The sequence below is a fragment of the Pristiophorus japonicus genome, chromosome 3, assembly GCF_044704955.1.
Source record: "Pristiophorus japonicus isolate sPriJap1 chromosome 3, sPriJap1.hap1, whole genome shotgun sequence".
Taxonomy (NCBI): Eukaryota; Metazoa; Chordata; class Chondrichthyes; family Pristiophoridae; genus Pristiophorus; species Pristiophorus japonicus.
The window spans coordinates 79,653,796-79,667,468 of NC_091979.1; the positions used below are offsets into that span (position 1 = coordinate 79,653,796).

Consider the following 13,673-nt stretch of genomic DNA (forward strand, 5'->3'; position numbering starts at 1 on the left):
CTAATACTCCACAGTGCCTCATGGATATCCATTTTTGGGCTTCTAAATCTGTCCCACTTAGCATGGTAGCCATGCTATACTACACAATAAAGGTTGTCCTACAGTGGACCGAGACTTTATCATCACAAGGGCAATGTAGTGGTCACTTTTACCAATGCTATTATAGACAGACATGTCTGTGGCAGGTAGATTGGTGAGGACAAGGTCAAGTAGTTTTCTTCCGTGTGTTGGTTCCCTCATCACCTGATAGGTCCAGTTATGTCCTCCAGGATGTGATGTGATATCACTGTGAAATGTGATTCTTTTCAGGAGGTGGCTTCGTGTATAGTATAAAATAATAATTTATTATAAGTTTGAAAATTCGCACAAGAATTTTAACCAGTATAATCCCCACAATACTTATTTTCTGGGAAGAAATTTCTATGAGGATAGTTTTACTGTAATGCAGTTTATTGTCTCTAACATACACACTAAAAGTGTTTATTTTCTATTTCAATTTAGGGCTTCTCTGCAGGACTTTTTGCTTTCTACCGTGATGATGAGGGTAAACCTCTAACTATGAGGAAGGCAAATGGTCTTCCGCCTTTTAATGAATCGTAAGTTACATTTTAATACAAGTTAATATTTTGTTTTTAATTTTTGAGAAAACTTGTTTTGTCATCTAGCATGAAAGAGTTTTTTTTCTTTAAATAAACCTTGTAGTTGTGATTTTTAAAAAAGGTACATTTACCTGCTTGTTTAATCTTAATCAAAAATATTTTTCTGATGCTGCAAATTCTGAATTGTATTGGCTACTGGTTAGATTTTTTTAATTGTCTTTGTATTTATTACATTTGTATTTGAATAGACTTGGATTATACCAGTGGAGTGACAATGTTGTGCGCAAGGCAGTGAGATTGTGGAATGTACGGGGGAACAACAAGCTTAATCATGAGGTCCTTCTTCTTGTAACTCCACGAGTTGTTGTGAGTATCAACAAAATTATTTTTTTTCCCAAACCTTTATGATGGACAATGGGGATGCAATAGATACATGTATGTTGACTTTTAAAAAGCATTTGATACAGTACCATGTGAAAGATAACGTGATAGCATGTAAAGAGGAATGACTGAAGGACAGAAAACAGAATATGAGTGAATAGATCTCAGATTGGCAAGACGTAGCTACTGACGTTATCAATGCACCTGTCTTGAGATTGCTCTCATTTCAAGTCAAAGCTAGAAATATACAAGAGTCAGTCAGCATTTGTAAAGAGAAAAGATGGTCTAAAGTTTTGTGTGTAGAGCCTTCGTCACAACTGGGAACTGGATGATCAGTAAGCCAGTAGCAGTTAGCTATGTAAAAAGAAATAACCTATATTTCAAGGCTTATATTGAAGTTAGTATGAGAGAATTGCCCTTGTTTTTGACATTTTGATGCGATTCGTAAAGTTTGTAATTTCTGTATTGACTGAGTACTGTCTATTCAACTAATATTCAGTACATTTGTCTAGTTGTTTAAAGCCTGAGCCAGTCTGAGAATTGGAAAATAATGGGGGCTTGGGGGAAGGAAGCAACTATTCACTTTTTCATTTACTTTTTAACAAATTTGTCTGGCAATTAAAAAAACATTAAGTTTAGTCATCATCATTATCATAGGCAGTCCCTCGGAATTGAGGAGGACTTGCTTCCACTCCCAAAGTGAGTTCTTTGATGGCTGAACAGTCCGATACGAGAGCCACAGACCCTGTTACTGGTGGGACAGACATTCGTCGGGGGAAGGGGTCGGTAAGGCTGGTTTGTCGCGCGCTCCTTCCGATGTCTGCGTCTGGCCTCTTCATGCTCCTTGCGTCGAGGCTCAAAGCCCTCCTAGATGGACTTTTTCTCCACCTCGGGTGGTCTGGGGCCAGGGTCTCCCAGCAGTCCAGTGGTGATGTCGCACTTTACCAGGGAGGCTTTGAGGGTGTCCTTATAACGTTTCCGCTGTCCACCTTTGGCTTGTTTACCATGAAGGAGCTCCGCATAAAGCATTTGCTTAAGGAGCCTCGTATCTGGCATGCGTACTATGTGGCCTGCCCAGCGAAGCTGATCGAGTGTGGTCAGTGCTTCAATAATGGGGATGTTAGCCTGGTCGAGGACACTGATGTTGGTGCGCCTGTCCTCCCAGGAGATTTGCAGGATCTTGCGGAGACATCGTTGGTGATATATCTCCAGCGACTTGAGGTGTCTTCTGTAATGTTTAGTGTAATGTTATGGAATGCCCAAACTGTTCATTTTTTTGAAAAGCTGGAAATAATTTAAATTGGTGGAGATCATCTCGGTGAGGCAATTAAAAGACAAAATACAGTGAAAATAGCTAAGTGAGACAGAGAAATATAAATAGAATCTGCTGGGAATCACCTGTAGGCTGACCAGCATCTGAAAAGATAAAAGATAGGCCAACATCTGAATGCAAATCCTCTGCTTGAACTGTCTTCCGACTAAAGATCCGCAAAAGATCTCATTTCAGGCAGAATAATAATTGAGTGACTGTTTAGTGCCCTGCCATTAATGATATGTTGCGATAAAATGTGCAAAGTTATTTAGATGGAGAACCTATTTTTGCTCTAACAATTAAGTATGATTACCCCTTGGGCAGAAAGAAGCGCAGAAACACTTTAACTGCCCAATTCTTGAAGGAATGGAACTTGAGAATCAAGGTGGAATGGGGACAGAACTGAATCACTGGGAAAAGAGGTTGCTGGAGGTAAGGTTGAGTGAAGCTTTGTGTTGAGCAATTTTTTCACCGAAACTATAATCTCTATAATTATTTCAGCTATGTTGGATGTACTATAATTTTGTATATTTTGAAAGTCATATATTGAAAGTTGTATATTTTGTATAATTTGTCAGATGATTCAGATTTCATGTCCCCACTTTGGAAATCTTGCTGGATGCAGTGATTTGTGGTTGTAGAGTACTCATGCCAGTGGGTGTATAAAGCTTGCAGGACAAGAGAAAACGTGTGTACGTTATTTTTGGCACTAATGGGTAGCTATGGAAAAAATGGTGTGTCTAGGTCATACTTTCACTTCAAATTCTGATGAAATACAATAGACTCTTGCTATAACAATGCCCCTGAATTTGCGGTTGGTATGACGGCATACTGAAACTACTAAATCCAAACTTGCAATCTGTCAAGTTCCGACTACTCGTACCTCTTTGATCTCCTCATACAAGTCAACGTGCTGGCAAAAAGTTGGGCTAATTGCCTACCTACATGGTAGAATTTTTTATTAAGATGGAGAGTGACACAGTTAATTCAGAAACTAGGGTCCTGAACTTAAGGAAAGGTAATTTCGATGGTTTGAGGCGTGAATTGGCTAGAATAGACTGGCAAATGATACTTAAAGGGTTGACGGTGGATAGGCAATGGCAAACATTTAAAGATCAAATGGATGAACTTCAGCAATTGTACATCCCTGTCTGGAGTAAAAATAAAATGGGGAAGGTGGCTCAACCGTGACTAACAAGGGAAATTAAGGATAGTGTTAAATCCAAGGAAGAGGCATATAAATTGGCCAGAAAAAGCAGCAAACCTGAGGACTGGGAGAAATTTAGAATTCCGCAGAGGAGGACAAAGGGTTTAATTAAGAGGGGGAAAATAGAGTACGAGAAGAAGCTTGCCGGGAACATAAAAACGGACTGCAAAAGCTTCTATAGATATGTGAAGAGAAAAAGATTAGTGAAGACAAACGTAGGTCCCTTGCAGTCGGATTCAGGTGAATTTATAATGGGGAACAAAGAAATGGCAGACCAATTGAACAAATACTTTGGTTCTGTCTTCACGAAGGAAGACACAAATAACCTTCCGGAGGTACTAGGGGACAGAGGGTCTCGTGAGAAGGAGGAACTGAAGGATATCCTTTAGGCAGGAAATTGTGTTCGGGAAATTGATGGGATTGAAGGCTGATAAGTCCCCGGGACCTGATAGTCTGCATCCCGAGTACTTAAGGAAGTGGCCCTAGAAATAGTGGATGCATTGGTGATCATTTTCCAACAGTCTATCAACTCTGGATCAGTTGCTATGGACTAGAGGGTAGCTAATGTAACACCACTTTTTAAAAAGGGAGGGAGAGAGAAAGCCTGACATCAGTAGTGGGGAAAATGTTGGAATCAATTATTAAGGATGAAATAGCAGAGCGTTTGAAAAGCAGTGACAGGATCGGTCCATGTCAGCATGGATTTATGAAAGGGAAATCATGCTCGACAAATCTTCTGGAATTTTTTGAGGATGTAACTAGCAGAGTGGACAAGGGAGAACCAGTGGATGTAGTGTATTTGGACTTTGAAAAGGCTTTTGACAAGGTCCCACACAAGAGATTGATGTGCAAAATCAAAGCACATGATATTGGGGGTAATATACTGACGTGGCTAGAGAACCGGTTGGCAGACAGGAAGCAGAGAGTCGGGATAAACAGGTCCTTTTCAGAATGGCAGACAGTGACTAGTGGAGTGCCGCAGGGCTCAGTGCTGGGACCCCAGCTCTTTATAATATACATTAATGATTTAGATGAAGGAATTGAGTGTAAAATCTCCAAGTTTGCAGATGACACTAAACTGGGTGGTGGTGTGAGCAGTGAGGGGGAGGCTAAGAGGCTGCAGGGTGACATGGACAGGTTAGGTGAGTGGGCAAATGCATGGCAGATGCAGTACAATGTGGATAAATGTGAAGTTATCCACTTTGGGGGCAAAAACGCGAAGACAGAATATTATCTGAATGGCGGCAGATTAGGAAAAGGGGAGGTGCAACAAGACCTGGATGTCATGGTTCATCAGTCATTGAAAGTTGGCATATAGGTACAGCAGGTAGTGAAGAAGGCAAATGGTATGTTGGCCTTCATATCTAGGGGATTTGAGTATAGGAGCAGGGAGGTCTTACTGCAGTTGTACAGGGGGTTGGTGAGGCCTGGAATATTGTGTTCAGTTTTGGTCTCCTAATCTGAGGAAGGATGTTCTTGCTATTGAGGAAGTGCAGCGAAGGTTCACCAGACTGATTCCTGGGATGGCTGGACTGACATATGAGGAGAGACTGGATCAACTGGGCCTTTTATACATTGGAGTTTGGAAGGATGAGAGGGGATCTCATAGAAACATATAAGATTCTGACGGGACTGGACAATTTAGATGCGGGTAGAATGTTCCCGATGTTGGGAAAGTCCAGAACCAGGGGACACAGTCTTAGGATAAGGGATAGGTCATTTAGGACTGAGATGAGGAGAAACTTCTTCACTCAGAGTGTTGTTAACCTGTGGAATTCCCTGCCACAGAGAGTTGTTAATGCCAGTTCATTGGATATATTCAAGAGGGAGTTAGATATGGCACTTACGGCTAAGGGGATCAAGGGGTATGGAGAGAAAGCAGGAAAGGGGTACTGAGGTGAATGATCAGCCATGATCTTATTGAATGGTGGTGCAGGCTCAAAGGGCTGAATGGCCTACTCCTGCACCTATTTTCTATGTTTCTACTGCAAGGTAATTATGCTGAAAATGTTTAAGTCTTGTGCAAACAGGCACAGGGAGCCTGTTGCACAGTGTAAGGGGACTGGATGAGAAAATTGTAATAACAAAAAGATCTGTAACAAGACAGTGCTATAACAGGAGGTTTGTTTTAAGAGGTTATCATAATGAAGTCTTTGTAAGCACATTGAATAAAGCATTAAATGAGTGGTTTGTAATTTTTTTTTAAATGAGAAGTTAATAACCAGAGTGTAAAGTTATAACTTGTAAGATTTGTATTGGCAGTATGTGTTCCAAGAGATTTGTAACAACTGATGTTTGTGAATTTTGAATAAACATACAGGTTGAACCTCCCTTATAGAAACATAGAAACATAGAAAATAGGTGCAGGAGTAGGCCATTCGGCCCTTCTAGCCTGCACCGCCATTCAATGAGTTCATGGCTGAACATTCAACTTCAGTACCCCATTCCTGCTTTCTCGCCATACCCCTTGATCCCCCTAGCAGTAAGGACCTCATCTAACTCCTTTTTGAATATATTTAGTGAATTGGCCTCAACAACTTTCTGTGGTAGAGAATTCCACAGGTTCACCACTCTCTGGGTGAAGAAGTTCCTCCGCATCTCGGTCCTAAATGGCTTACCCCTTATCCTTAGACTGTGACCCCTGGTTCTGGACTTCCCCAACATTGGGAACATTCTTCCTGCATCTAACCTGTCTAACCCCGTCAGAATTTTATATGTTTCTATGAGGTCCCCTCTCATTCTTCTGAACTCCAGTGAATACAAGCCCAGTTGATCCAGTCTTTCTTGATAGGTCAGTCCCGCCATCCCGGGAATCAGTCTGGTGAACCTTCGCTGCACTCCCTCAATAGCAAGAATGTCCTTCCTCAGGTTAGGAGACCAAAACTGTACACAATACTCCAGGTGTGGCCTCACCAATGCCCTGTACAACTGTAGCAACACCTCCCTGCCCCTGTACTCAAATCCCCTTGCTATGAAGGCCAACATGCCATTTGCTTTCTTAACCGCCTGCTGCACCTGCATGCCAACCTTCAATGACTGATGTACCATGACACCCAGGTCTCTTTGCACCTCCCCTTTTCCTAATCTGTCACCATTCAGATAATAGTCTGTCTCTCTGTTTTTACCACCAAAGTGGATAACCTCACATTTATCCACATTATACTTCATCTGCCATGCATTTGCCCACTCACCTAACCTATCCAAGTCGCTCTGCAGCCTCACAGCATCCTCCTCGCAGCTCACACTGCCACCCAACTTAGTGTCATCCGCAAATTTGGAGATACTACATTTAATCCCCTCATCTAAATCATTAATGTACAGTGTAAACAGCTGGGGCCCCAGCACAGAACCTTGCGGTACCCCACTAGTCACTGCCTGCCATTCTGAAAAGTACCCATTTACTCCTACTCTTTGCTTCCTGTCTGACAACCAGTTCTCAATCCATGTCAGTACACTACCCCCAATCCCATGTGCTCTAACTTTGCACATCAATCTCTTGTGTGGGACCTTGTCGAACGCCTTCTGAAAGTCCAAATATACCACATCAACTGGTTCTCCCTTATCCACTCTACTGGAAACATCCTCAAAAAATTCCAGAAGATTTGTCAAGCATGATTTCCCTTTCACAAATCCATGCTGACTTGGACCTATCATGTCACCTCTTTCCAAATGCACTGCTATGACATCCTTAATAATTGATTCCATCATTTTACCCACTACCGATGTCAGGCTGACCGGTCTATAATTCCCTGTTTTCTCTCTCCCTCCTTTTTTAAAAAGTGGGGTTACATTGGCTACCCTCCACTCCATAGGAACTGATCCAGAGTCAATGGAATGTTGGAAAATGACTGTCAACGCATCCACTATTTCCAAGGCCACCTCCTTAAGTACTCTGGGATGCAGTCCATCAGGCCCTGGGGATTTATCGGCCTTCAATCCCATCAATTTCCCCAACACAATTTCCCGGCTAATAAGGATTTCCCTCAGTTCCTCCTCCTTACTAGACCCCCCGACCCCTTTTATAACCGGAAGGTTGTTCGTGTCCTCCTTCGTGAATACCGAACCAAAGTACTTGTTCAATTGGTCCGCCATTTCTTTGTTCCCCGTTATGACTTCCCCTGATTCTGACTGCAGGGGACCTACATTTGTCTTTACTAACCTTTTTCTCTTTACATATCTATAGAAACTTTTGCAATCCGTCTTAATGTTCCCTGCAAGCTTCTTCTCATACTCCATTTTCCCTGCCCTAATCAAACCCTTTGTCCTCCTCTGCTGAGTTCTAAATTTCTCCCAGTCCCCAAGTTCGCTGCTATTTCTGGCCAATTTGTATGCCACTTCCTTGGCTTTAATACTATCCCTGATTTCCCTTGATAGCCACGGTTGAGCCACCTTCCCTTTTTTATTTCTATGCCAGACAGGAATGTACAATTGTTGTAGTTCATCCATGCGGTCTCTAAATGTCTGCCATTGCCCATCCACAGTCAACCCCTTAAGTATCATTCGCCAATCCATCTCAGCCAATTCACGCCTCATACCTTCAAAGTTAGCCTTCTTTAAGTTCTGGACCATGGTCTCTGAATTAACTGTTTCATTCTCCATCCTAATGCAGAATTCCACCATATTATGGTCACTCTTCCCCAAGGGGCCTCGCACAACGAGATTGCTAATTAATCCTTTCTCATTACATAACACCCAGTCTAAGATGGCCTCCCCCCTAGTTGGTTCCTCGACATATTGGTCTAAAAAACCATCCCTTATGCACTCCAGAAAATCCTCCTCCACCGTATTGCTTCCAGTTTGGTTAGCCCAATCTATGTGCATATTAAAGTCACCCATTATAACTGCTGCACCTTTATTGCACGCACCCCTAATTTCCTGTTTGATGCCCTCCCCAACATCACTACTACTGTTTGGAGGTCTGTACACAACTCCCACTAACGTTTTTTGCCCTTTGGTGTTCTGCAGCTCTACCCATATAGATTCCACATCATCCAAGCTAATGTCCTTCCTAACTATTGCCTTAATCTCCTCCTTAACCAGCAATGCTACCCCACCTCCTTTTCCTTTTATTCTATCCTTCCTGAATGTTGAATACCCCTGGATGTTGAGTTCCCAGCCCTGCTCATCCTGGAGCCACGTCTCCGTAATCCCAATCACATCATATTTGTTAACATCTATTTGCACAGTTAATTCATCCACCTTATTGCGGATACTCCTTGCATTAAGACACAAAGCCTTTAGGCTTGTTTTTTTAACACCCTCTGTCCTTTTAGAATTTTGCTGTACAATGGCCCTTTTTGTTCTTTGCCTTGGGTTTCTCTGCCCTCCACTTTTCCTCATCTCCTTTCTGTCTTTTGTTTTTGCCTCCTTTTTGTTTCCCTCTATCTCCCTGCATTGGTTCCCATCCCCCTGCCATATTAGTTTAACTCCTCCCCAACAGCACTAGCAAACACTCCCCCGAGGACATTGGTTCCGATTCTGCCCAGGTGCAGACCGTCCGGATTGTACTGGTCCCACCTCCCCCAGAACCCTCGGGACCTGGCCTGTTCTGGATAAGGGATTTTTCTGGACGAGGGGTGGTCACGTTAAATTGGATGGTACAGGTACTGAGCATATCAAGAGGATATCAGGGCTGGCTGGCTGGCTGGGGCTGGGGGTGCTGCAGAGAGATCATGGGGTGGGGGGGGGCGGAGGCGGTGGATTGCGGGGTCAGGCCAGCGATTGCGGGAGGAAGGACTTCAATTTGTTCATGTCAGAGTTCTGCACATGCACCACCTGGTGGCTGGGAATCGTTCTGGATGAGGGATGTTCTGGATAAGGGAGGTTCAACCTGTACTTTGTTGAAATAAGATTTACAGTAACAGATCGTTACCATGAGATGATTGCAGTTACTGAATTTATTATAATGGCTGCATTTTAGATTTTCTTTACAATGTAGAGTTTGCGACAATGAATTTTTACATAACAAATAGTTTGTGCTAAGTGTTTATTATGATGAGTGGTCTGCACTGATTGTTATAATGAGAAGTTTGTTGTAGCAAGAATTGGTACAATGATAGTTTTGCAATACTTTGTTTTAAAAGGAGGTTTAGAGAACGATAGCATTTTTATCAGTCATGTTGAATTAAATAGAAACTGAAATGTATATATCTGTACAAAGAGAGACAAAGAAAGGACCCCAGTATTCTCGTTGAGTTTACCCAAAATTTCACTTTGGAAGTGTTGGATTGGCAATTGGCTAAGAGTCAGGATGTAAAAAAACCACTACCCCACGTGATCCCAAGTTTGCATATGCAGAACAGCACGCTCTGTGGGGGAGTACACTGTGCTGAACTCTGCAGCATTTGAAAGAAAGTCTCAGAGAGGATTGCACGAGGTAGGTTCGGATTTTCTTGTGATGTCGGTGGTGTATTCCTTATCTACGCCATCGACCACAAATTCAGGCCCATTGTCTTAGGTAGCTATCAAAAAGTATATTATTGCAAGAAATATACGAACAGAAAGGGTATTTTAACCTTTTCCCCTCTCCTCTGCTAATGCTCAAGTCAGGAGTATAAAATGCTCTGCGTTTCAGATGTCTCAATTTACACCATCAGTGACACTCTGTGGTTGATACATAGTTACCTTATTCATGCCTGTGGCAGCACATGATTTCAAGCTATGGGCTAGACTGGAATTTCAACCAGGACATGTGTAATCTTATCATGAAAGCTGCTCCATAACCTTTAGAAGTTCTTTTTAAATCATTCTCAGGATGTGGCCATCACCAGCAAGGCCGTCATTTATTGCCCATCTCTAGTTGCCCTTGAGAAAGTGGTGGTAGGAAATATTTTTGAACCACTGCAGTCCTTGTGGTTAAAAGGCTCCCACAAAACTGTTGGATAGGGAGTTCCAGGAGTTTGACCTAGTGAAGTTGAAGGAGTGGCGATATATGTCCAGGTCAAAATGGTTTGTGACTTGGACGTTAACTTGGAGGTGCTGGTGTCCTCATGCACTTGTTGCTCTTGTCCTTCAGCATGGTGGAGGTCGCTGGTTTGCGAGATAATGCTGAGGAAACCTTGGTGCGTTGCTGCAGTACATCTTGTAGATAGTACAGAACCGGTGGTGGCGATTTAGGCTAGTGGATGGGATGTTGATCATGTGGCTAGCTTTATCCTGGATAGTGCTATGCATGTGTGTTGTTGCAGCTACATTTATCCAGACAAGTGGAGAGTATTCCATCACACTTTTAACTTGTGCTTTGTGGACAGACTTTGGGGAGTGAGGAGGCAACCCACTCACAGGAGAATACCCAGTCTCTGACCTTCTCCGAGTGTAGAGGCATTTATGTGGCTAGTCCAGTTGAGTTTTTTGTCATTGGTGATCTCCTGGATATTAATGATAGGGTCATGGCAATGGTATTGCCATTTAATGTCAAGGGAACCTGATTCGGCTCTCTCTTATTGGAGATGGTCATTGCCTGTCACTTGTGTGGTGCAAATGTTATTTGTCACTTCATCAGCCCAAGTGTGGATTTTGTCAAAGTCTTGCTGCATGTGGCTTGGACTGCTTTATTATGAATGGAGCTGAACACTGAAATCATCAGCAAACAGCCCTACTTCTGACTTTGTAATGGATGGAAGGTCATTGATGTAGCAGCTGAAGCTAGTTGAGTATAGGAAGCTGCCCTGTGGAACTCTTGCAGCGATGCCCTGCGGCTGAGATGATTTGCCTCCCACAACCATTTTCCTTTGAGCCAAGTGTGACTCCAGCCACTGGAGAGTTTTCCTTCTGCTCCCCATTCAATTTTACTTCGGCTCCTTGATGTCGCACTTGGTCGAATGTTGCATGATGTCAAGGGCAGTCACTCTCACCTCACCTCTGGAATTCAGGACTTGTGTCTATGTTTGCAATACAGTCTGGAGTCGAGCTGGCCTGGCAGACCCCGAACTGAGCATATGTCTCGTGTTTTGTTTGTATCGGAACCTTTATAGGGTGTTTTACTAATTGTCTGTATTGGGACTGTAACAGTGATGGGCTAATGTAAATGTTTTTAGAAGTTTAAAATTTTGTGGGTCGTTTACCTTAAAGATTTTTATGTAGGGTGTGTTCATGTAGTTGTGACACCGATGTGCAGTACTTTCCCTTACTTTGTTGCTCTGTGGTAATCAAGTGATGTAGATTTTAACTCATTTCAACAAGAGAGTGGCTTTTAAGATCCAATGCGCCAATATATGTAGCAGCAGAATATGGGTTAATCTTCCATTTGCTAAATTATCATTCAATTACATCAAAATAAGGAAGTGCTGTACAAAAGTCAAATGCTTCCCAATAGGGAAGGAATATTGGAGAAGAAATTGGCATCTGGAGTCTGAGTTCAGACAGGCATTAATAATAACTTTTATTTATATAGCACCTTTATCGTAGTAAAACATCCCAATATGCTTCATAACAGTGTTACAAGACAAATCAGATAAATTTGACACTGAGCCACAAAAGAAGAAATTAAAGCAGATGATCAAAAACTTGTTTAAAGAGGTAGGTTTTAAGGAGCGTCTTAAAGGAGGAAAGAGAGGTAGAGAGGCGGAGAGGTTTAGGGAGGGAGTTCCAGAGTTGAAACAGTAGGGCCCAAACAGCTGAAGGCACGCCACCGATGGTTGAGTAGTTATAATGAGGGATGTTCAAGAGGCCAGAATTTGAGGAGAGGTAGAGACCAGGGTGCAGATTTCCCATCAGCATTCTTGAATTCGGACTGGTGTGTGAAATAGGAAGACCCGGTGGATGGAGCGAGAGTGAGCTTTGCCTTCACCAAAAAAAAAGCTAGGATAGCAGTTTTATTTTTTTGAATCGTTGTGGATCCTGAAGGAAAACCTAAACAACGGGGAGAGCAGGATGATTTGATTGGCCTTTTAAGTTCCATGTTTGTTCTTTTCCCCACCAGAATGAAGCAATGACAGGGTCCCACACACAGAACAGAGTATTCTCCAGATTAACCTTAGCAGCATTAGAAGATACTGGGTAAGATAAATGATGTGTAAACAAACTTTTATACTGTATAATCATTTGGGAATTATTGAAAATATTAATATTGATTAAAAACAAAACTGCAAAGAATGGAAAATTTAAATACTAATTTGAAGCACTTACTGACCCTTCTGTAGATAACTTAAGCAGAACTCCCAGGTGTTGGGCAGTACTTCAAATATTGGGTCTTCATGGACTAGACAGAATAAGTTTAAAATTAGAAACAAAAGTGTTATTAGAAGACTTCCAAACTACTTTTCAGATTTGCTTTGTGCGGGATGTATATACTGAAAATGCTCCTCTCTCACTTTCTTTTGAAAAATATACAGATTACAAGTATTCGGTGGTGATCAAATCTTGTAGATTACAACAGGAAGCAAATAAGTAAAAAAAAAAAACACAATTGAACACATTCTAGAATTGAAGGAGTTGCAAGTTCAAACCTTGTCATGGATTTAAGTTTGAGATGTATAATTGAGCAACTTATTAACAATATAACTTATTTTCATCACATCTATATCTAAGACATTGTTCATACTGTAACTTCTGGTCTCTGGTCTATGATGTGAGTTATGCAGCCAGCACACCTGAGTCATGTTGCTGATTGAGCATTGCACTGAGGTCAGCAACAAAAGAGCTTTGCACATGCTTGGATGTCTGCAGAGTTCACTCCCCAAGTCGCTCAGTTTTTTAATATTATGAGAGCATTGGTTGGGACAGTCACTTTCTCATAATTATCTAAAGTTAAGTTTATAAAGTCTCCAGCAGGTCCAGCGGTCTACTTGGACACTTTTGCAATGCAGTTTCAACCAAGTTTAAAAAAAATAATAATTGTTGGGATGTGAGGTCACTTGTAAGCTTGCCTTTATTCCCCACCCTTAGTTGTCCAGGTTTGGTACAACTGAGTGGCTTGCTACGCTACTTCAGAGGCCAGTTAAGAGCCAATCACATTTGTGTGGAACTGATGTCACATATTGGCCAGACCAAGTAAAGACGGTAGGTTTCCTTTTCTAAAGGGCATTAGTGAACTAGTTGAGTTTTTATGAGAATCCAATAGCTTCACAGTTACTTTTACTGATACCAGCTGTTTATTTCTAGATTTTCTGCATTATTAGTTCAGGCCTCTAGATTACAAATCCAGTAACATAACCAGTACAGTAAAACCAGTACC

The 13,673-nt window shown here is 42.0% G+C and overlaps 1 protein-coding gene across 2 annotated transcripts in view; it reads left to right on the top strand.

Moving 5' to 3' along the window:
- Positions 1–13,673, top strand: part of lmln (leishmanolysin-like (metallopeptidase M8 family)) — a 104,871-nt gene that overhangs the window by 47,995 nt on the left and 43,203 nt on the right. For both annotated transcript variants that reach the window (XM_070874524.1, XM_070874533.1), the window contains 4 exons: positions 502–596; positions 848–965; positions 2,617–2,724; positions 12,420–12,496. In XM_070874524.1, coding sequence (XP_070730625.1) covers positions 502–596; positions 848–965; positions 2,617–2,724; positions 12,420–12,496 — 398 coding nt within the window. The remainder of the gene's footprint in view (positions 1–501; positions 597–847; positions 966–2,616; positions 2,725–12,419; positions 12,497–13,673) is intronic.